Source organism: Saccostrea echinata, unplaced genomic scaffold (genome assembly GCF_033153115.1).
Source record: "Saccostrea echinata isolate AGI-Se365-2 ecotype Australia unplaced genomic scaffold, CSIRO_AGI_Sech_v1 ptg000054l, whole genome shotgun sequence".
In the NCBI taxonomy this organism is placed as follows: domain Eukaryota; kingdom Metazoa; phylum Mollusca; class Bivalvia; order Ostreida; family Ostreidae; genus Saccostrea; species Saccostrea echinata.
In genome coordinates this window covers 15090242-15111037 of record NW_026889803.1, presented here as the reverse complement: position 1 = coordinate 15111037, position 20796 = coordinate 15090242, and the positions used below count along the sequence as shown (strand labels likewise).

The 20796-nt window shown below is 42.1% G+C and overlaps 1 protein-coding gene across 1 annotated transcript in view; it reads left to right on the top strand.

Moving 5' to 3' along the window:
* LOC133204657 (uncharacterized) overlaps positions 1–20796 on the top strand; it is a 34161-nt gene that overhangs the window by 342 nt on the left and 13023 nt on the right. The window contains exons 2-73 of the mRNA XM_061340404.1: positions 86–176; positions 354–383; positions 519–538; positions 850–940; positions 1118–1147; positions 1283–1302; positions 1612–1702; positions 1880–1909; positions 2045–2064; positions 2374–2464; positions 2642–2671; positions 3123–3227; positions 3405–3434; positions 3570–3619; positions 3900–3990; positions 4167–4196; positions 4332–4351; positions 4662–4752; positions 4930–4959; positions 5095–5114; positions 5423–5513; positions 5691–5720; positions 5856–5875; positions 6186–6276; positions 6454–6483; positions 6619–6638; positions 6949–7039; positions 7217–7246; positions 7382–7401; positions 7712–7802; positions 7980–8009; positions 8145–8164; positions 8475–8565; positions 8743–8772; positions 8908–8927; positions 9237–9327; positions 9505–9534; positions 9670–9689; positions 10000–10090; positions 10268–10297; positions 10433–10452; positions 10763–10853; positions 11031–11060; positions 11196–11215; positions 11526–11616; positions 11794–11823; positions 11959–11978; positions 12289–12379; positions 12557–12586; positions 12722–12741; positions 15322–15412; positions 15590–15619; positions 15755–15774; positions 16083–16173; positions 16351–16380; positions 16516–16535; positions 16846–16936; positions 17114–17143; positions 17279–17352; positions 17609–17699; positions 17877–17906; positions 18042–18061; positions 18371–18461; positions 18639–18668; positions 18804–18823; positions 19134–19224; positions 19402–19431; positions 19567–19586; positions 19897–19987; positions 20165–20194; positions 20330–20349; positions 20660–20750. Coding sequence (XP_061196388.1) covers positions 86–176; positions 354–383; positions 519–538; positions 850–940; positions 1118–1147; positions 1283–1302; positions 1612–1702; positions 1880–1909; positions 2045–2064; positions 2374–2464; positions 2642–2671; positions 3123–3227; positions 3405–3434; positions 3570–3619; positions 3900–3990; positions 4167–4196; positions 4332–4351; positions 4662–4752; positions 4930–4959; positions 5095–5114; positions 5423–5513; positions 5691–5720; positions 5856–5875; positions 6186–6276; positions 6454–6483; positions 6619–6638; positions 6949–7039; positions 7217–7246; positions 7382–7401; positions 7712–7802; positions 7980–8009; positions 8145–8164; positions 8475–8565; positions 8743–8772; positions 8908–8927; positions 9237–9327; positions 9505–9534; positions 9670–9689; positions 10000–10090; positions 10268–10297; positions 10433–10452; positions 10763–10853; positions 11031–11060; positions 11196–11215; positions 11526–11616; positions 11794–11823; positions 11959–11978; positions 12289–12379; positions 12557–12586; positions 12722–12741; positions 15322–15412; positions 15590–15619; positions 15755–15774; positions 16083–16173; positions 16351–16380; positions 16516–16535; positions 16846–16936; positions 17114–17143; positions 17279–17352; positions 17609–17699; positions 17877–17906; positions 18042–18061; positions 18371–18461; positions 18639–18668; positions 18804–18823; positions 19134–19224; positions 19402–19431; positions 19567–19586; positions 19897–19987; positions 20165–20194; positions 20330–20349; positions 20660–20750 — 3553 coding nt within the window. The remainder of the gene's footprint in view (positions 1–85; positions 177–353; positions 384–518; positions 539–849; positions 941–1117; positions 1148–1282; positions 1303–1611; positions 1703–1879; positions 1910–2044; positions 2065–2373; positions 2465–2641; positions 2672–3122; positions 3228–3404; positions 3435–3569; positions 3620–3899; positions 3991–4166; positions 4197–4331; positions 4352–4661; positions 4753–4929; positions 4960–5094; positions 5115–5422; positions 5514–5690; positions 5721–5855; positions 5876–6185; positions 6277–6453; positions 6484–6618; positions 6639–6948; positions 7040–7216; positions 7247–7381; positions 7402–7711; positions 7803–7979; positions 8010–8144; positions 8165–8474; positions 8566–8742; positions 8773–8907; positions 8928–9236; positions 9328–9504; positions 9535–9669; positions 9690–9999; positions 10091–10267; positions 10298–10432; positions 10453–10762; positions 10854–11030; positions 11061–11195; positions 11216–11525; positions 11617–11793; positions 11824–11958; positions 11979–12288; positions 12380–12556; positions 12587–12721; positions 12742–15321; positions 15413–15589; positions 15620–15754; positions 15775–16082; positions 16174–16350; positions 16381–16515; positions 16536–16845; positions 16937–17113; positions 17144–17278; positions 17353–17608; positions 17700–17876; positions 17907–18041; positions 18062–18370; positions 18462–18638; positions 18669–18803; positions 18824–19133; positions 19225–19401; positions 19432–19566; positions 19587–19896; positions 19988–20164; positions 20195–20329; positions 20350–20659; positions 20751–20796) is intronic.

The window sequence follows — 20796 nt, the reverse complement described above, 5'->3', positions numbered from 1 at the left end:
GTGATGATTACGTGTATTTGAGTTTCTGTCATTTGTGTCATTGTTTTGATTTTCTACTATCCTTCTATCAGTTGTATATTTTCAGGGCAACTGACGATGGACGACGACGGACGACGACGGCCGGCCAACAGAAGAGGAGTCCATTGCCCGTCCAGCAGCCAACATTGGTGAAAGCGGTGAGTAAGAAGCTGCTTTGGTTGCACTTTTGAATTCCTGATTTGCATTATAACCGCAAGTGAGGGTAAGATTAGAAGTGGACTTGCTCTTTGCAGTCTGTGAATTTTTATGACTTTCTGACATGATATAAAGTGTCTTTGTGTATCTTTGATGTCTTTCTTTTGCATTGTTTGCAGACGGGAGTAGAAGCTGACCAAGATCCTGTAGTGAGGGGATCCCATTCAACTGCAGCAAACACTGGAAGATGCGGTAAGATTCAGACTACTTCTTGCACCCTTTCATGAGCCTGCCAATTGCTATTAACCTTATCAGACCTTGATCTATTGATTTGCAATTGACAGGATGCGGACCGACAGGGCCCGTCAGAAGAGCAGCGCCAGGAACCAATTCCGCAACCAGGAAGCCTAATAGAGAAGCTTTTTTTTTTTTATTTATTCCTTTCTATCTCTTCTTCTGTCTCATTGCCCTCCCTAATCTAACATAACTAACCATCCTCCTGCCCACCTCTCCCTTCCCTTCCCCCTTTTGACCCTTTCCTGAATTAACTGTCTTCATTATCTAACTTATTTTTTTCATCTAATTTTCATGTGATGATTACGTGTATTCGAATTTCTGTCATTTGTGTCATTGTTTTGATTTTTTACTAACCTTCTATCAGTTGTATATTTTCAGGGCAACTGACGATGGACGACGACGGACGACGACGGCCGGCCAACAGAAGAGAAGTCCATTGCCCGTCCAGCAGCCAACATTGGTGAAAGCGGTGAGTAAGAAGCTGCTTTGGTTGCACTTTTGAATTCCTGATTTGCATTATAACCGCAAGTGAGGGTAAGATTAGAAGTGGACTTGCTCTTTGCAGTCTGTGAATTTTTATGACTTTCTGACATGATATAAAGTGTCTTTGTGTATCTTTGATGTCTTTCTTTTGCATTGTTTGCAGACGGGAGTAGAAGCTGACCAAGATCCTGTAGTGAGGGGATCCCATTCAACTGCAGCAAACACTGGAAGATGCGGTAAGATTCAGACTACTTCCTGCACCCTTTCATGAGCCTGCCAATTGCTATTAACCTTATCAGACCTTGATCTATTGATTTGCAATTGACAGGATGCGGACCGACAGGGCCCGTCAGAAGAGCAGCGCCAGGAACCAATTCCGCAACCAGGAAGCCTAATAGAGAAGCTTTTTTTTTTATTTATTCCTTTCTATCTCTTCTTCTGTCTCATTGCCCTCCCTAATCTAACATAACTAACCATCCTCCTGTCCACCTCTCCCTTCCCTTCCCCCTTTTGACCCTTTCCTGAATTAACTGTCTTCATTATCTAACTTATTTTTTTCATCTAATTTTCATGTGATGATTACGTGTATTCGAATTTCTGTCATTTGTGTCATTGTTTTGATTTTTTACTAACCTTCTATCAGTTGTATATTTTCAGGGCAACTGACGATGGACGACGACGGACGACGACGGCCGGCCAACAGAAGAGAAGTCCATTGCCCGTCCAGCAGCCAACATTGGTGAAAGCGGTGAGTAAGAAGCTGCTTTGGTTGCACTTTTGAATTCCTGATTTGCATTATAACCGCAAGTGAGGGTAAGATTAGAAGTGGACTTGCTCTTTGCAGTCTGTGAATTTTTATGACTTTCTGACATGATATAAAGTGTCTTTGTGTATCTTTGATGTCTTTCTTTTGCATTGTTTGCAGACGGGAGTAGAAGCTGACCAAGATCCTGTAGTGAGGGGATCCCATTCAACTGCAGCAAACACTGGAAGATGCGGTAAGATTCAGACTACTTCTTGCACCCTTTCATGAGCCTGCCAATTGCTATTAACCTTATCAGACCTTGATCTATTGATTTGCAATTGACAGGATGCGGACCGACAGGGCCCGTCAGAAGAGCAGCGCCAGGAACCAATTCCGCAACCAGGAAGCCTAATAGAGAAGCTTTTTTTTTTATTTATTCCTTTCTATCTCTTCTTCTGTCTCATTGCCCTCCCTAATCTAACATAACTAACCATCCTCCTGTCCACCTCTCCCTTCCCTTCCCCCTTTTGACCCTTTCCTGAATTAACTGTCTTCATTATCTAACTTATTTTTTTCATCTAATTTTCATGTGATGATTACGTGTATTCGAATTTCTGTCATTTGTGTCATTGTTTTGATTTTTTACTAACCTTCTATCAGTTGTATATTTTCAGGGCAACTGACGATGGACGACGACGGACGACGACGGCCGGCCAACAGAAGAGGAGTCCATTGCCCGTCCAGCAGCCAACATTGGTGAAAGCGGTGAGTAAGAAGCTGCTTTGGTTGCACTTTTGAATTCCTGATTTGCATTATAACCGCAAGTGAGGGTAAGATTAGAAGTGGACTTGCTCTTTGCAGTCTGTGAATTTTTATGACTTTCTGACATGATATAAAGTGTCTTTGTGTATCTTTGATGTCTTTCTTTTGCATTGTTTGCAGACGGGAGTAGAAGCTGACCAAGATCCTGTAGTGAGGGGATCCCATTCAACTGCAGCAAACACTGGAAGATGCGGTAAGATTCAGACTACTTCTTGCACCCTTTCATGAGCCTGCCAATTGCTATTAACCTTATCAGACCTTGATCTATTGATTTGCAATTGACAGGATGCGGACCGACAGGGTCCGTCAGAAGAGCAGCGTCAGGAACCAATTCCGCAACCAGGAAGCCTAATAGAGAAGCTTTTTTTTTTATTTATTCCTTTCTATCTCTTCTTCTGTCTCATTGCCCTCCCTAATCTAACATAACTAACCATCCTCCTGCCCACCTCTCCCTTCCCTTCCCCCTTTTGACCCTTTCCTGAATTAACTGTCTTCATTATCTAACTTATTTTTTTCATCTAATTTTCAAGTGATGATTACGTGTATTCGAATTTCTGTCATTTGTGTCATTGTTTTGATTTTTTTACTAACCTTCTATCAGTTGTATATTTTCAGGGCAACTGACGATGGACGACGACGGACGACGACGGCCGGCCAACAGAAGAGGAGTCCATTGCCCGTCCAGCAGCCAACATTGGTGAAAGCGGTGAGTAAGAAGCTGCTTTGGTTGCACTTTTGAATTCCTGATTTGCATTATAACCGCAAGTGAGGGTAAGATTAGAAGTGGACTTGCTCTTTGCAGTCTGTGAATTTTTATGACTTTCTGACATGATATAAAGTGTCTTTGTGTATCTTTGATGTCTTTCTTTTGCATTGTTTGCAGACGGGAGTAGAAGCTGACCAAGATCCTGTAGTGAGGGGATCCCATTCAACTGCAGCAAACACTGGAAGATGCGGTAAGATTCAGACTACTTCTTGCACCCTTTCATGAGCCTGCCAATTGCTATTAACCTTATCAGACCTTGATCTATTGATTTGCAATTGACAGGATGCGGACCGACAGGGCCCGTCAGAAGAGCAGCGCCAGGAACCAATTCCGCAACTAGGAAGCCTAATAGAGAAGCTTTTTTTTTTTATTTATTCCTTTCTATCTCTTCTTCTGTCTCATTGCCCTCCCTAATCTAACATAACTAACCATCCTCCTGTCCACCTCTCCCTTCCCTTCCCCCTTTTGACCCTTTCCTGAATTAACTGTCTTCATTATCTAACTTATTTTTTTCATCTAATTTTCATGTGATGATTACGTGTATTCGAATTTCTGTCATTTGTGTCATTGTTTTGATTTTTTACTATCCTTCTATCAGTTGTATATTTTCAGGGCAACTGACGATGGACGACGACGGACGACGACGGCCGGCCAACAGAAGAGGAGTCCATTGCCCGTCCAGCAGCCAACATTGGTGAAAGCGGTGAGTAAGAAGCTGCTTTGGTTGCACTTTTGAATTCCTGATTTGCATTATAACCGCAAGTGAGGGTAAGATTAGAAGTGGACTTGCTCTTTGCAGTCTGTGAATTTTTATGACTTTCTGACATGATATAAGTGTCTTTGTGTATCTTTGATGTCTTTCTTTTGCATTGTTTGCAGACGGGAGTAGAAGCTGACCAAGATCCTGTAGTGAGGGGATCCCATTCAACTGCAGCAAACACTGGAAGATGCGGTAAGATTCAGACTACTTCTTGCACCCTTTCATGAGCCTGCCAATTGCTATTAACCTTATCAGACCTTGATCTATTGATTTGCAATTGACAGGATGCGGACCGACAGGGCCCGTCAGAAGAGCAGCGCCAGGAACCAATTCCGCAACCAGGAAGCCTAATAGAGAAGCTTTTTTTTTTCATTTATTCCTTTCTATCTCTTCTTCTGTCTCATTGCCCTCCCTAATCTAACATAACTAACCATCCTCCTGCCCACCTCTCCCTTCCCTTCCCCCTTTTGACCCTTTCCTGAATTAACTGTCTTCATTATCTAACTTATTTTTTTCATCTAATTTTCATGTGATGATTACGTGTATTCGAATTTCTGTCATTTGTGTCATTGTTTTGATTTTTTACTAACCTTCTATCAGTTGTATATTTTCAGGGCAACTGACGATGGACGACGACGGACGACGACGGCCGGCCAACAGAAGAGAAGTCCATTGCCCGTCCAGCAGCCAACATTGGTGAAAGCGGTGAGTAAGAAGCTGCTTTGGTTGCACTTTTGAATTCCTGATTTGCATTATAACCGCAAGTGAGGGTAAGATTAGAAGTGGACTTGCTCTTTGCAGTCTGTGAATTTTTATGACTTTCTGACATGATATAAAGTGTCTTTGTGTATCTTTGATGTCTTTCTTTTGCATTGTTTGCAGACGGGAGTAGAAGCTGACCAAGATCCTGTAGTGAGGGGATCCCATTCAACTGCAGCAAACACTGGAAGATGCGGTAAGATTCAGACTACTTCTTGCACCCTTTCATGAGCCTGCCAATTGCTATTAACCTTATCAGACCTTGATCTATTGATTTGCAATTGACAGGATGCGGACCGACAGGGCCCGTCAGAAGAGCAGCGTCAGGAACCAATTCCGCAACCAGGAAGCCTAATAGAGAAGCTTTTTTTTTATTTATTCCTTTCTATCTCTTCTTCTGTCTCATTGCCCTCCCTAATCTAACACAACTAACCATCCTCCTGCCCACCTCTCCCTTCCCTTCCCCCTTTTGACCCTTTCCTGAATTAACTGTCTTCATTATCTAACTTATTTTTTTCATCTAATTTTCATGTGATGATTACGTGTATTCGAATTTCTGTCATTTGTGTCATTGTTTTGATTTTTTACTTACCTTCTATCAGTTGTATATTTTCAGGGCAACTGACGATGGACGACGACGGACGACGACGGCCGGCCAACAGAAGAGAAGTCCATTGCCCGTCCAGCAGCCAACATTGGTGAAAGCGGTGAGTAAGAAGCTGCTTTGGTTGCACTTTTGAATTCCTGATTTGCATTATAACCGCAAGTGAGGGTAAGATTAGAAGTGGACTTGCTCTTTGCAGTCTGTGAATTTTTATGACTTTCTGACATGATATAAAGTGTCTTTGTGTATCTTTGATGTCTTTCTTTTGCATTGTTTGCAGACGGGAGTAGAAGCTGACCAAGATCCTGTAGTGAGGGGATCCCATTCAACTGCAGCAAACACTGGAAGATGCGGTAAGATTCAGACTACTTCTTGCACCCTTTCATGAGCCTGCCAATTGCTATTAACCTTATCAGACCTTGATCTATTGATTTGCAATTGACAGGATGCGGACCGACAGGGCCCGTCAGAAGAGCAGCGTCAGGAACCAATTCCGCAACCAGGAAGCCTAATAGAGAAGCTTTTTTATTTTATTTATTCCTTTCTATCTCTTCTTCTGTCTCATTGCCCTCCCTAATCTAACATAACTAACCATCCTCCTGTCCACCTCTCCCTTCCCTTCCCCCTTTTGACCCTTTCCTGAATTAACTGTCTTCATTATCTAACTTATTTTTTTCATCTAATTTTCATGTGATGATTACGTGTATTCGAATTTCTGTCATTTGTGTCATTGTTTTGATTTTTTACTAACCTTCTATCAGTTGTATATTTTCAGGGCAACTGACGATGGACGACGACGGACGACGACGGCCGGCCAACAGAAGAGGAGTCCATTGCCCGTCCAGCAGCCAACATTGGTGAAAGCGGTGAGTAAGAAGCTGCTTTGGTTGCACTTTTGAATTCCTGATTTGCATTATAACCGCAAGTGAGGGTAAGATTAGAAGTGGACTTGCTCTTTGCAGTCTGTGAATTTTTATGACTTTCTGACATGATATAAAGTGTCTTTGTGTGTCTTTGATGTCTTTCTTTTGCATTGTTTGCAGACGGGAGTAGAAGCTGACCAAGATCCTGTAGTGAGGGGATCCCATTCAACTGCAGCAAACACTGGAAGATGCGGTAAGATTCAGACTACTTCTTGCACCCTTTCATGAGCCTGCCAATTGCTATTAACCTTATCAGACCTTGATCTATTGATTTGCAATTGACAGGATGCGGACCGACAGGGCCCGTCAGAAGAGCAGCGTCAGGAACCAATTCCGCAACCAGGAAGCCTAATAGAGAAGCTTTTTTATTTTATTTATTCCTTTCTATCTCTTCTTCTGTCTCATTGCCCTCCCTAATCTAACATAACTAACCATCCTCCTGTCCACCTCTCCCTTCCCTTCCCCCTTTTGACCCTTTCCTGAATTAACTGTCTTCATTATCTAACTTATTTTTTTCATCTAATTTTCATGTGATGATTACGTGTATTCGAATTTCTGTCATTTGTGTCATTGTTTTGATTTTTTACTAACCTTCTATCAGTTGTATATTTTCAGGGCAACTGACGATGGACGACGACGGACGACGACGGCCGGCCAACAGAAGAGGAGTCCATTGCCCGTCCAGCAGCCAACATTGGTGAAAGCGGTGAGTAAGAAGCTGCTTTGGTTGCACTTTTGAATTCCTGATTTGCATTATAACCGCAAGTGAGGGTAAGATTAGAAGTGGACTTGCTCTTTGCAGTCTGTGAATTTTTATGACTTTCTGACATGATATAAAGTGTCTTTGTGTATCTTTGATGTCTTTCTTTTGCATTGTTTGCAGACGGGAGTAGAAGCTGACCAAGATCCTGTAGTGAGGGGATCCCATTCAACTGCAGCAAACACTGGAAGATGCGGTAAGATTCAGACTACTTCTTGCACCCTTTCATGAGCCTGCCAATTGCTATTAACCTTATCAGACCTTGATCTATTGATTTGCAATTGACAGGATGCGGACCGACAGGGCCCGTCAGAAGAGCAGCGTCAGGAACCAATTCCGCAACCAGGAAGCCTAATAGAGAAGCTTTTTTATTTTATTTATTCCTTTCTATCTCTTCTTCTGTCTCATTGCCCTCCCTAATCTAACATAACTAACCATCCTCCTGTCCACCTCTCCCTTCCCTTCCCCCTTTTGACCCTTTCCTGAATTAACTGTCTTCATTATCTAACTTATTTTTTTCATCTAATTTTCATGTGATGATTACGTGTATTCGAATTTCTGTCATTTGTGTCATTGTTTTGATTTTTTACTAACCTTCTATCAGTTGTATATTTTCAGGGCAACTGACGATGGACGACGACGGACGACGACGGCCGGCCAACAGAAGAGGAGTCCATTGCCCGTCCAGCAGCCAACATTGGTGAAAGCGGTGAGTAAGAAGCTGCTTTGGTTGCACTTTTGAATTCCTGATTTGCATTATAACCGCAAGTGAGGGTAAGATTAGAAGTGGACTTGCTCTTTGCAGTCTGTGAATTTTTATGACTTTCTGACATGATATAAAGTGTCTTTGTGTATCTTTGATGTCTTTCTTTTGCATTGTTTGCAGACGGGAGTAGAAGCTGACCAAGATCCTGTAGTGAGGGGATCCCATTCAACTGCAGCAAACACTGGAAGATGCGGTAAGATTCAGACTACTTCTTGCACCCTTTCATGAGCCTGCCAATTGCTATTAACCTTATCAGACCTTGATCTATTGATTTGCAATTGACAGGATGCGGACCGACAGGGCCCGTCAGAAGAGCAGCGCCAGGAACCAATTCCGCAACCAGGAAGCCTAATAGAGAAGCTTTTTTTTTTTATTTATTCCTTTCTATCTCTTCTTCTGTCTCATTGCCCTCCCTAATCTAACATAACTAACCATCCTCCTGTCCACCTCTCCCTTCCCTTCCCCCTTTTGACCCTTTCCTGAATTAACTGTCTTCATTATCTAACTTATTTTTTTCATCTAATTTTCATGTGATGATTACGTGTATTCGAATTTCTGTCATTTGTGTCATTGTTTTGATTTTTTACTAACCTTCTATCAGTTGTATATTTTCAGGGCAACTGACGATGGACGACGACGGACGACGACGGCCGGCCAACAGAAGAGAAGTCCATTGCCCGTCCAGCAGCCAACATTGGTGAAAGCGGTGAGTAAGAAGCTGCTTTGGTTGCACTTTTGAATTCCTGATTTGCATTATAACCGCAAGTGAGGGTAAGATTAGAAGTGGACTTGCTCTTTGCAGTCTGTGAATTTTTATGACTTTCTGACATGATATAAAGTGTCTTTGTGTATCTTTGATGTCTTTCTTTTGCATTGTTTGCAGACGGGAGTAGAAGCTGACCAAGATCCTGTAGTGAGGGGATCCCATTCAACTGCAGCAAACACTGGAAGATGCGGTAAGATTCAGACTACTTCTTGCACCCTTTCATGAGCCTGCCAATTGCTATTAACCTTATCAGACCTTGATCTATTGATTTGCAATTGACAGGATGCGGACCGACAGGGCCCGTCAGAAGAGCAGCGTCAGGAACCAATTCCGCAACCAGGAAGCCTAATAGAGAAGCTTTTTTTTATATCTATTCCTTTCTATCTCTTCTTCTGTCTCATTGCCCTCCCTAATCTAACATAACTAACCATCCTCCTGTCCACCTCTCCCTTCCCTTCCCCCTTTTGACCCTTTCCTGAATTAACTGTCTTCATTATCTAACTTATTTTTTTCATCTAATTTTCATGTGATGATTACGTGTATTCGAATTTCTGTCATTTGTGTCATTGTTTTGATTTTTTACTAACCTTCTATCAGTTGTATATTTTCAGGGCAACTGACAATGGACGACGACGGACGACGACGGCCGGCCAACAGAAGAGAAGTCCATTGCCCGTCCAGCAGCCAACATTGGTGAAAGCGGTGAGTAAGAAGCTGCTTTGGTTGCACTTTTGAATTCCTGATTTGCATTATAACCGCAAGTGAGGGTAAGATTAGAAGTGGACTTGCTCTTTGCAGTCTGTGAATTTTTATGACTTTCTGACATGATATAAAGTGTCTTTGTGTATCTTTGATGTCTTTCTTTTGCATTGTTTGCAGACGGGAGTAGAAGCTGACCAAGATCCTGTAGTGAGGGGATCCCATTCAACTGCAGCAAACACTGGAAGATGCGGTAAGATTCAGACTACTTCTTGCACCCTTTCATGAGCCTGCCAATTGCTATTAACCTTATCAGACCTTGATCTATTGATTTGCAATTGACAGGATGCGGACCGACAGGGCCCGTCAGAAGAGCAGCGTCAGGAACCAATTCCGCAACCAGGAAGCCTAATAGAGAAGCTTTTTTATTTTATTTATTCCTTTCTATCTTTTCTTCTGTCTCATTGCCCTCCCTAATCTAACATAACTAACCATCCTCCTGTCCACCTCTCCCTTCCCTTCCCCCTTTTGACCCTTTCCTGAATTAACTGTCTTCATTATCTAACTTATTTTTTTCATCTAATTTTCATGTGATGATTACGTGTATTCGAATTTCTGTCATTTGTGTCATTGTTTTGATTTTTTACTAACCTTCTATCAGTTGTATATTTTCAGGGCAACTGACGATGGACGACGACGGACGACGACGGCCGGCCAACAGAAGAGGAGTCCATTGCCCGTCCAGCAGCCAACATTGGTGAAAGCGGTGAGTAAGAAGCTGCTTTGGTTGCACTTTTGAATTCCTGATTTGCATTATAACCGCAAGTGAGGGTAAGATTAGAAGTGGACTTGCTCTTTGCAGTCTGTGAATTTTTATGACTTTCTGACATGATATAAAGTGTCTTTGTGTATCTTTGATGTCTTTCTTTTGCATTGTTTGCAGACGGGAGTAGAAGCTGACCAAGATCCTGTAGTGAGGGGATCCCATTCAACTGCAGCAAACACTGGAAGATGCGGTAAGATTCAGACTACTTCTTGCACCCTTTCATGAGCCTGCCAATTGCTATTAACCTTATCAGACCTTGATCTATTGATTTGCAATTGACAGGATGCGGACCGACAGGGCCCGTCAGAAGAGCAGCGTCAGGAACCAATTCCGCAACCAGGAAGCCTAATAGAGAAGCTTTTTTATTTTATTTATTCCTTTCTATCTCTTCTTCTGTCTCATTGCCCTCCCTAATCTAACATAACTAACCATCCTCCTGTCCACCTCTCCCTTCCCTTCCCCCTTTTGACCCTTTCCTGAATTAACTGTCTTCATTATCTAACTTATTTTTTTCATCTAATTTTCATGTGATGATTACGTGTATTCGAATTTCTGTCATTTGTGTCATTGTTTTGATTTTTTACTAACCTTCTATCAGTTGTATATTTTCAGGGCAACTGACGATGGACGACGACGGACGACGACGGCCGGCCAACAGAAGAGGAGTCCATTGCCCGTCCAGCAGCCAACATTGGTGAAAGCGGTGAGTAAGAAGCTGCTTTGGTTGCACTTTTGAATTCCTGATTTGCATTATAACCGCAAGTGAGGGTAAGATTAGAAGTGGACTTGCTCTTTGCAGTCTGTGAATTTTTATGACTTTCTGACATGATATAAAGTGTCTTTGTGTATCTTTGATGTCTTTCTTTTGCATTGTTTGCAGACGGGAGTAGAAGCTGACCAAGATCCTGTAGTGAGGGGATCCCATTCAACTGCAGCAAACACTGGAAGATGCGGTAAGATTCAGACTACTTCTTGCACCCTTTCATGAGCCTGCCAATTGCTATTAACCTTATCAGACCTTGATCTATTGATTTGCAATTGACAGGATGCGGACCGACAGGGCCCGTCAGAAGAGCAGCGTCAGGAACCAATTCCGCAACCAGGAAGCCTAATAGAGAAGCTTTTTTATTTTATTTATTCCTTTCTATCTCTTCTTCTGTCTCATTGCCCTCCCTAATCTAACATAACTAACCATCCTCCTGTCCACCTCTCCCTTCCCTTCCCCCTTTTGACCCTTTCCTGAATTAACTGTCTTCATTATCTAACTTATTTTTTTCATCTAATTTTCATGTGATGATTACGTGTATTCGAATTTCTGTCATTTGTGTCATTGTTTTGATTTTTTACTAACCTTCTATCAGTTGTATATTTTCAGGGCAACTGACGATGGACGACGACGGACGACGACGGCCGGCCAACAGAAGAGGAGTCCATTGCCCGTCCAGCAGCCAACATTGGTGAAAGCGGTGAGTAAGAAGCTGCTTTGGTTGCACTTTTGAATTCCTGATTTGCATTATAACCGCAAGTGAGGGTAAGATTAGAAGTGGACTTGCTCTTTGCAGTCTGTGAATTTTTATGACTTTCTGACATGATATAAAGTGTCTTTGTGTATCTTTGATGTCTTTCTTTTGCATTGTTTGCAGACGGGAGTAGAAGCTGACCAAGATCCTGTAGTGAGGGGATCCCATTCAACTGCAGCAAACACTGGAAGATGCGGTAAGATTCAGACTACTTCTTGCACCCTTTCATGAGCCTGCCAATTGCTATTAACCTTATCAGACCTTGATCTATTGATTTGCAATTGACAGGATGCGGACCGACAGGGCCCGTCAGAAGAGCAGCGTCAGGAACCAATTCCGCAACCAGGAAGCCTAATAGAGAAGCTTTTTTTTTTCATTTATTCCTTTCTATCTCTTCTTCTGTCTCATTGCCCTCCCTAATCTAACATAACTAACCATCCTCCTGTCCACCTCTCCCTTCCCTTCCCCCTTTTGACCCTTTCCTGAATTAACTGTCTTCATTATCTAACTTATTTTTTTCATCTAATTTTCATGTGATGATTACGTGTATTCGAATTTCTGTCATTTGTGTCATTGTTTTGATTTTTTACTAACCTTCTATCAGTTGTATATTTTCAGGGCAACTGACGATGGACGACGACGGACGACGACGGCCGGCCAACAGAAGAGAAGTCCATTGCCCGTCCAGCAGCCAACATTGGTGAAAGCGGTGAGTAAGAAGCTGCTTTGGTTGCACTTTTGAATTCCTGATTTGCATTATAACCGCAAGTGAGGGTAAGATTAGAAGTGGACTTGCTCTTTGCAGTCTGTGAATTTTTATGACTTTCTGACATGATATAAAGTGTCTTTGTGTATCTTTGATGTCTTTCTTTTGCATTGTTTGCAGACGGGAGTAGAAGCTGACCAAGATCCTGTAGTGAGGGGATCCCATTCAACTGCAGCAAACACTGGAAGATGCGGTAAGATTCAGACTACTTCTTGCACCCTTTCATGAGCCTGCCAATTGCTATTAACCTTATCAGACCTTGATCTATTGATTTGCAATTGACAGGATGCGGACCGACAGGGCCCGTCAGAAGAGCAGCGCCAGGAACCAATTCCGCAACCAGGAAGCCTAATAGAGAAGCTTTTTTTAGCTCACCTGAGCCGAAGGCTCAAGTGAGCTTTTCTGATCACATTTTGTCTGTAGTCCGTCTGTCCGTCTGTCCGTCTGTCTGTCTGTCTGTCTGTCTGTCTGTCCGTCCGTCCGTCTGTAAACTTTTCACATTTTCGACTTCTTCTCAAGAACCATTGGGCCAATTTCAACCAAACTTGCCACAAAGTACCCTTGGGTGAAGGGGATTCAAGTTTGTTCAAATGAAGGGCCACGCCCTCTTTCAAGGGGAGATAATGAAGAATTAGTGAAAAATTAGTAGAATCTTTTAAAAATCTTCTTCTCAAGAACCACAAAGTCAGGGAAGATGAAACTCATGTGGAAGCATCCTCAGGTAGTGTAGATTCAAGTTTGTTCAAATCATGACCCCCGGGGGTAGGGCGGGGCCACAGTGGAGGATCAAAGTTTTACATAGAAATATATAGGAAAAACCTTTAAAAATCTTCTTCTCAAGAACAGCAAAGCCATGATGAGTCATATTTAAATGGAAGCATCCTCAGGTAGTGTAGATTCAAGTTTCTTCAAATCATGACCCCTGGGGGTAGGGTGGGGCCACAATGGAGGATCAAAGTTTTACATAGAAATATATAGGAAAAATCTTTAAAAATCTTCTTCTCAATAACAGCAAAGCCATGATGAGTCATATTTATATGGAAGCATCCTCAGGTAGTGTAGATTCAAGTTTGTTCAAATCAAGACCCCCGGGGGTAGGGCGGGGCCACAATGGAGGATCAAAGTTTTACATAGAAATATATAGGAAAAACCTTTAAAAATCTTCTTCTCAATAACAGCAAAGCCCTAATTGGTCATATTTATATGGAAGCATCCTCAGGTAGTGTAGATTCAAGTTTGTTCAAATCAAGACCCCCGGGGGTAGGGCGGGGCCACAATGGAGGATCAAAGTTTTACATAGAAATATATAGGAAAAACCTTTAAAAATCTTCTTCTCAATAACAGCAAAGCCCTAATTGGTCATATTTATATGGAAGCATCCTCAGGTAGTGTAGATTCAAGTTTGTCCAAATCATGACCCCTGGGGGTAGGGCGGGGCCACAATGGAGGATCAAAGTTTTACATAGAAATATATAGGAAAAATCTTTAAAAATCTTCTTCTCAATAACAGCAAAGCCATGATGAGTCATATTTATATGGAAGCATCCTCAGGTAGTGTAGATTCAAGTTTGTTCAAATCATGACCCCCCGGGGGTAGGGCGGGGCCACAATGGAGGATCAAAGTTTTACATAGAAATATATAGGAAGATATGTTTTGATGAAGAACTGCAAAGCCATGATTAGTCATTTTGATATGGAAGCATCCTCAGGTAGTGTAGATTCAAGTTTGTTCAAATGATGACCCCAGGGAATAGGGATGGGCCATAATGGGGGATCGAAAATTTTACATAGGAACATATAGGAAAATATCTTCTTCTCAAGAACTGAAAATCATGTTTAGTCATTTTGATATGGAAGCATCCTCAGGTAGTGTAAATTCAATTTTGTTCAAATGATGACCCCCGAGGGTAGGGTGGGGCCCAATAAGGGGATCGAAAGTTTTACATAGGAACATATAGAAAAAAATTTCTTCTCAAGAACAGAAAAGCTATGTTTAGTCATATTGATATGGAAGCATCCTCAGGTAGTGTAGATTCAAGTTTGTTCAAATGATGACCCCAGGGAATAGGGATGGGCCATAATGGGGGATCGAAAATTTTACATAGGAACATATAGGAAAATATCTTCTTCTCAAGAACTGAAAATCATGTTTAGTCAATTTGATATGGAAGCATCCTCAGGTAGTGTAAATTCAATTTTGTTCAAATGATGACCCCCGAGGGTAGGGTGGGGCCCAATAAGGGGATCGAAAGTTTTACATAGGAACATATAGAAAAAAATTTCTTCTCAAGAACAGAAAAGCTATGTTTAGTCATATTGATATGGAACCATCCTCAGGTAGTGTAGATTCAAGTTTGTTCAAATGATGACCCCTGGGATAGAGAGGAGCCACAATGGGGGATCAAATTTTTACAGAGGAATATATGGGAATTTTTTTAAAAAATCTTCTCAAGTACAACAAAGCCATTTGTTAAAACAAATTATATATTGACATGGAAGCATCATCAGGTAGTTTAAAATTCAAGCCCCCCCCCCCCCCCCCCCCCAAGTAATCTTTTCAATACTTCAATACTGAACTGATTTGTGCTTTTGCCTTGCCAATGTGCTCAGGTGAGCGATGTGGCCCATGGGCCTCTTGTTTAATTTATTCCTTTCTATCTCTTCTTCTGTCTCATTGCCCTCCCTAATCTAACATAACTAACCATCCTCCTGCCCACCTCTCCCTTCCCTTCCCCCTTTTGACCCTTTCCTGAATTAACTGTCTTCATTATCTAACTTATTTTTTTCATCTAATTTTCATGTGATGATTACGTGTATTCGAATTTCTGTCATTTGTGTCATTGTTTTGATTTTTTACTAACCTTCTATCAGTTGTATATTTTCAGGGCAACTGACGATGGACGACGACGGACGACGACGGCCGGCCAACAGAAGAGAAGTCCATTGCCCGTCCAGCAGCCAACATTGGTGAAAGCGGTGAGTAAGAAGCTGCTTTGGTTGCACTTTTGAATTCCTGATTTGCATTATAACCGCAAGTGAGGGTAAGATTAGAAGTGGACTTGCTCTTTGCAGTCTGTGAATTTTTATGACTTTCTGACATGATATAAAGTGTCTTTGTGTATCTTTGATGTCTTTCTTTTGCATTGTTTGCAGACGGGAGTAGAAGCTGACCAAGATCCTGTAGTGAGGGGATCCCATTCAACTGCAGCAAACACTGGAAGATGCGGTAAGATTCAGACTACTTCTTGCACCCTTTCATGAGCCTGCCAATTGCTATTAACCTTATCAGACCTTGATCTATTGATTTGCAATTGACAGGATGCGGACCGACAGGGCCCGTCAGAAGAGCAGCGCCAGGAACCAATTCCGCAACCAGGAAGCCTAATAGAGAAGCTTTTTTTTTATTTATTCCTTTCTATCTCTTCTTCTGTCTCATTGCCCTCCCTAATCTAACATAACTAACCATCCTCCTGTCCACCTCTCCCTTCCCTTCCCCCTTTTGACCCTTTCCTGAATTAACTGTCTTCATTATCTAACTTATTTTTTTCATCTAATTTTCATGTGATGATTACGTGTATTCGAATTTCTGTCATTTGTGTCATTGTTTTGATTTTTTACTTACCTTCTATCAGTTGTATATTTTCAGGGCAACTGACGATGGACGACGACGGACGACGACGGCCGGCCAACAGAAGAGAAGTCCATTGCCCGTCCAGCAGCCAACATTGGTGAAAGCGGTGAGTAAGAAGCTGCTTTGGTTGCACTTTTGAATTCCTGATTTGCATTATAACCGCAAGTGAGGGTAAGATTAGAAGTGGACTTGCTCTTTGCAGTCTGTGAATTTTTATGACTTTCTGACATGATATAAAGTGTCTTTGTGTATCTTTGATGTCTTTCTTTTGCATTGTTTGCAGACGGGAGTAGAAGCTGACCAAGATCCTGTAGTGAGGGGATCCCATTCAACTGCAGCAAACACTGGAAGATGCGGTAAGATTCAGACTACTTCTTGCACCCTTTCATGAGCCTGCCAATTGCTATTAACCTTATCAGACCTTGATCTATTGATTTGCAATTGACAGGATGCGGACCGACAGGGCCCGTCAGAAGAGCAGCGTCAGGAACCAATTCCGCAACCAGGAAGCCTAATAGAGAAGCTTTTTTATTTTATTTATTCCTTTCTATCTCTTCTTCTGTCTCATTGCCCTCCCTAATCTAACATAACTAACCATCCTCCTGTCCACCTCTCCCTTCCCTTCCCCCTTTTGACCCTTTCCTGAATTAACTGTCTTCATTATCTAACTTATTTTTTTCATCTAATTTTCATGTGATGATTACGTGTATTCGAATTTCTGTCATTTGTGTCATTGTTTTGATTTTTTACTAACCTTCTATCAGTTGTATATTTTCAGGGCAACTGACGATGGACGACGACGGACGACGACGGCCGGCCAACAGAAGAGGAGTCCATTGCCCGTCCAGCAGCCAACATTGGTGAAAGCGGTGAGTAAGAAGCTGCTTTGGTTGCACTTTTGAATTCCTGATTTGCATTATAACCGCAAGTGAGGGTAAGATTAGAAGTGGACTTGCTCTTTGCAGTCTGTGAATTTTTATGACTTTCTGACATGATATAAAGTGTCTTTGTGTATCTTTGATGTCTTTCTTTTGCATTGTTTGCAGACGGGAGTAGAAGCTGACCAAGATCCTGTAGTGAGGGGATCCCATTCAACTGCAGCAAACACTGGAAGATGCGGTAAGATTCAGACTACTTCTTGCACCCTTTCATGAGCCTGCCAATTGCTATTAACCTTATCAGACCTTGATCTATTGATTTGCAATTGACAGGATGCGGACCGACAGGGCCCGTCAGAAGAGCAGCGCCAGGAACCAATTCCGCAACCAGGAAGCCTAATAGAGAAGTTTTTTTTTTTTATTTATTCCTTTCTATCTCTTCTTCTGTCTCATTGCCCTCCCTAATCTAACATAACTAACCATCCTCCTGTCCACCTCTCCCTTCCCTTCCCCCTTTTGACCCTTTCCTGAATTAACTGTCTTCATTATCTAACTTATTTTTTTCATCTAATTTTCATGTGATGATTACGTGTATTCGAATTTCTGTCATTTGTGTCATTGTTTTGATTTTTTACTAACCTTCTATCAGTTGTATATTTTCAGGGCAACTGACGATGGACGACGACGGACGACGACGGCCGGCCAACAGAAGAGAAGTCCATTGCCCGTCCAGCAGCCAACATTGGTGAAAGCGGTGAGTAAGAAGCTGCTTTGGTTGCACTTTTGAATTCCTGATTTGCATTATAACCGCAAGTGAGGGTAAGATTAGAAGTGGACTTGCTCTTTGCAGTCTGTGAATTTTTATGACTTTCTGACATGATATAAAGTGTCTTTGTGTATCTTTGATGTCTTTCTTTTGCATTGTTTGCAGACGGGAGTAGAAGCTGACCAAGATCCTGTAGTGAGGGGATCCCATTCAACTGCAGCAAACACTGGAAGATGCGGTAAGATTCAGACTACTTCTTGCACCCTTTCATGAGCCTGCCAATTGCTATTAACCTTATCAGACCTTGATCTATTGATTTGCAATTGACAGGATGCGGACCGACAGGGCCCGTCAGAAGAGCAGCGCCAGGAACCAATTCCGCAACCAGGAAGCCTAATAGAGAAGCTTTTTTTTTAATTTATTCCTTTCTATCTCTTCTTCTGTCTCATTGCCCTCCCTAATCTAACATAACTAACCATCCTCCTGTCCACCTCTCCCTTCCCTTCCCCCTTTTGACCCTTTCCTGAATTAACTGTCTTCATTATCTAACTTATTTTTTTCATCTAATTTTCATGTGATGATTACGTGTATTCGAATTTCTGTCATTTGTGTCATTGTTTTGATTTTTTACTAACCTTCTATCAGTTGTATATTTTCAGGGCAACTGACAATGGACGACGACGGACGACGACGGCCGGCCAACAGAAGAGAAGTCCATTGCCCGTCCAGCAGCCAACATTGGTGAAAGCGGTGAGTAAGAAGCTGCTTTGGTTGCACTTTTGAATTCCTGATTTGCATTATAACCGCAAGTGAGGGTAAGATTAGAAGTGGACTTGCTCTTTGCAGTCTGTGAATTTTTATGACTTTCTGACATGATATAAAGTGTCTTTGTGTATCTTTGATGTCTTTCTTTTGCATTGTTTGCAGACGGGAGTAGAAGCTGACCAAGATCCTGTAGTGAGGGGATCCCATTCAACTGCAGCAAACACTGGAAGATGCGGTAAGATTCAGACTACTTCTTGCACCCTTTCATGAGCCTGCCAATTGCTATTAACCTTATCAGACCTTGATCTATTGATTTGCAATTGACAGGATGCGGACCGACAGGGCCCGTCAGAAGAGCAGCGTCAGGAACCAATTCCGCAACCAGGAAGCCTAATAGAGAAGCTTTTTTATTTTATTTATTCCTTTCTATCTCTTCTTCTGTCTCATTGCCCTCCCTAATCTAACATAACTAACCATCCTCCTGTCCACCTCTCCCTTCCCTTCCCCCTTTTGACCCTTTCCTGAATTAACTGTCTTCATTATCTAACTTATTTTTTTCATCTAATTTTCATGTGATGATTACGTGTATTCGAATTTCTGTCATTTGTGTCATTGTTTTGATTTTTTACTAACCTTCTATCAGTTGTATATTTTCAGGGCAACTGACGATGGACGACGACGGACGACGACGGCCGGCCAACAGAAGAGGAGTCCATTGCCCGTCCAGCAGCCAACATTGGTGAAAGCGGTGAGTAAGAAGCTGCTTTGGTTGCACTTTTGAATTCCTGATTTGCATTATAACCGCAAGTGAGGGTAAGATTAGAAGTGGACTTGCTCTTTGCAGTCTGTGAATTTTTATGACTTTCTGACATGATATAAAGTGTCTTTGTGTATCTTTGATGTCTTTCTTTTGCATTGTTTGCAGACGGGAGTAGAAGCTGACCAAGATCCTGTAGTGAGGGGATCCCATTCAACTGCAGCAAACACTGGAAGATGCGGTAAGATTCAGACTACTTCTTGCACCCTTTCATGAGCCTGCCAATTGCTATTAACCTTATCAGACCTTGATCTATTGATTTGCAATTGACAGGATGCGGACCGACAGGGCCCGTCAGAAGAGCAGCGTCAGGAACCAATTCCGCAACCAGGAAGCCTAATAGAGAAGCTTTTTTATTTTATTTATTCCTTTCTATCTCTTCTTCTGTCTCATTGCCCTCCCTAATCTAACATAACTAACCATCCTCCTGTCCACCTCTCCCTTCCCTTCCCCCTTTTGACCCTTTCCTGAATTAACTGTCTTCATTATCTAACTTATTTTTTTCATCTAATTTTCATGTGATGATTACGTGTATTCGAATTTCTGTCATTTGTGTCATTGTTTTGATTTTTTACTAACCTTCTATCAGTTGTATATTTTCAGGGCAACTGACGATGGACGACGACGGACGACGACGGCCGGCCAACAGAAGAGGAGTCCATTGCCCGTCCAGCAGCCAACATTGGTGAAAGCGGTGAGTAAGAAGCTGCTTTGGTTGCACTTTTGAATTCCTGATTTGCATTATAACCGCAAGTGAGGGTAAGATTAGAAGTGGACTTGCTCTTTGCAGTCTGTGAATTTTTATGACTTTCTGACATGATATAAAGTGTCTTTGTGTATCTTTGATGTCTTTCTTTTGCATTGTTTGCAGACGGGAGTAGAAGCTGACCAAGATCCTGTAGTGAGGGGATCCCATTCAACTGCAGCAAACACTGGAAGATGCGGTAAGATTCAGACTACTTCTTGCACCCTTTCATGAGCCTGCCAATTGCTATTAACCTTATCAGACCTTGATCTATTGATTTGCAATTGACAGGATGCGGACCGACAGGGCCCGTCAGAAGAGCAGCGTCAGGAACCAATTCCGCAACCAGGAAGCCTAATAGAGAAGCTTTTTTATTTTATTTATTCCTTTCTATCTCTTCTTCTGTCTCATTGCCCTCCCTAATCTAACATAACTAACCATCCCCCTGTCCACCTCTCCCTTCCCTTCCCCCTTTTGACCCTTTCCTGAATTAACTGTCTTCATTATCTAACTTATTTTTTTCATCTAATTTTCATGTGATGATTACGTGTATTCGAATTTCTGTCATTTGTGTCATTGTTTTGATTTTTTACTAACCTTCTATCAGTTGTATATTTTCAGGGCAACTGACGATGGACGACGACGGACGACGACGGCCGGCCAACAGAAGAGGAGTCCATTGCCCGTCCAGCAGCCAACATTGGTGAAAGCGGTGAGTAAGAAGCTGCTTTGGTTGCACTTTTGAATTCCTGATTTGC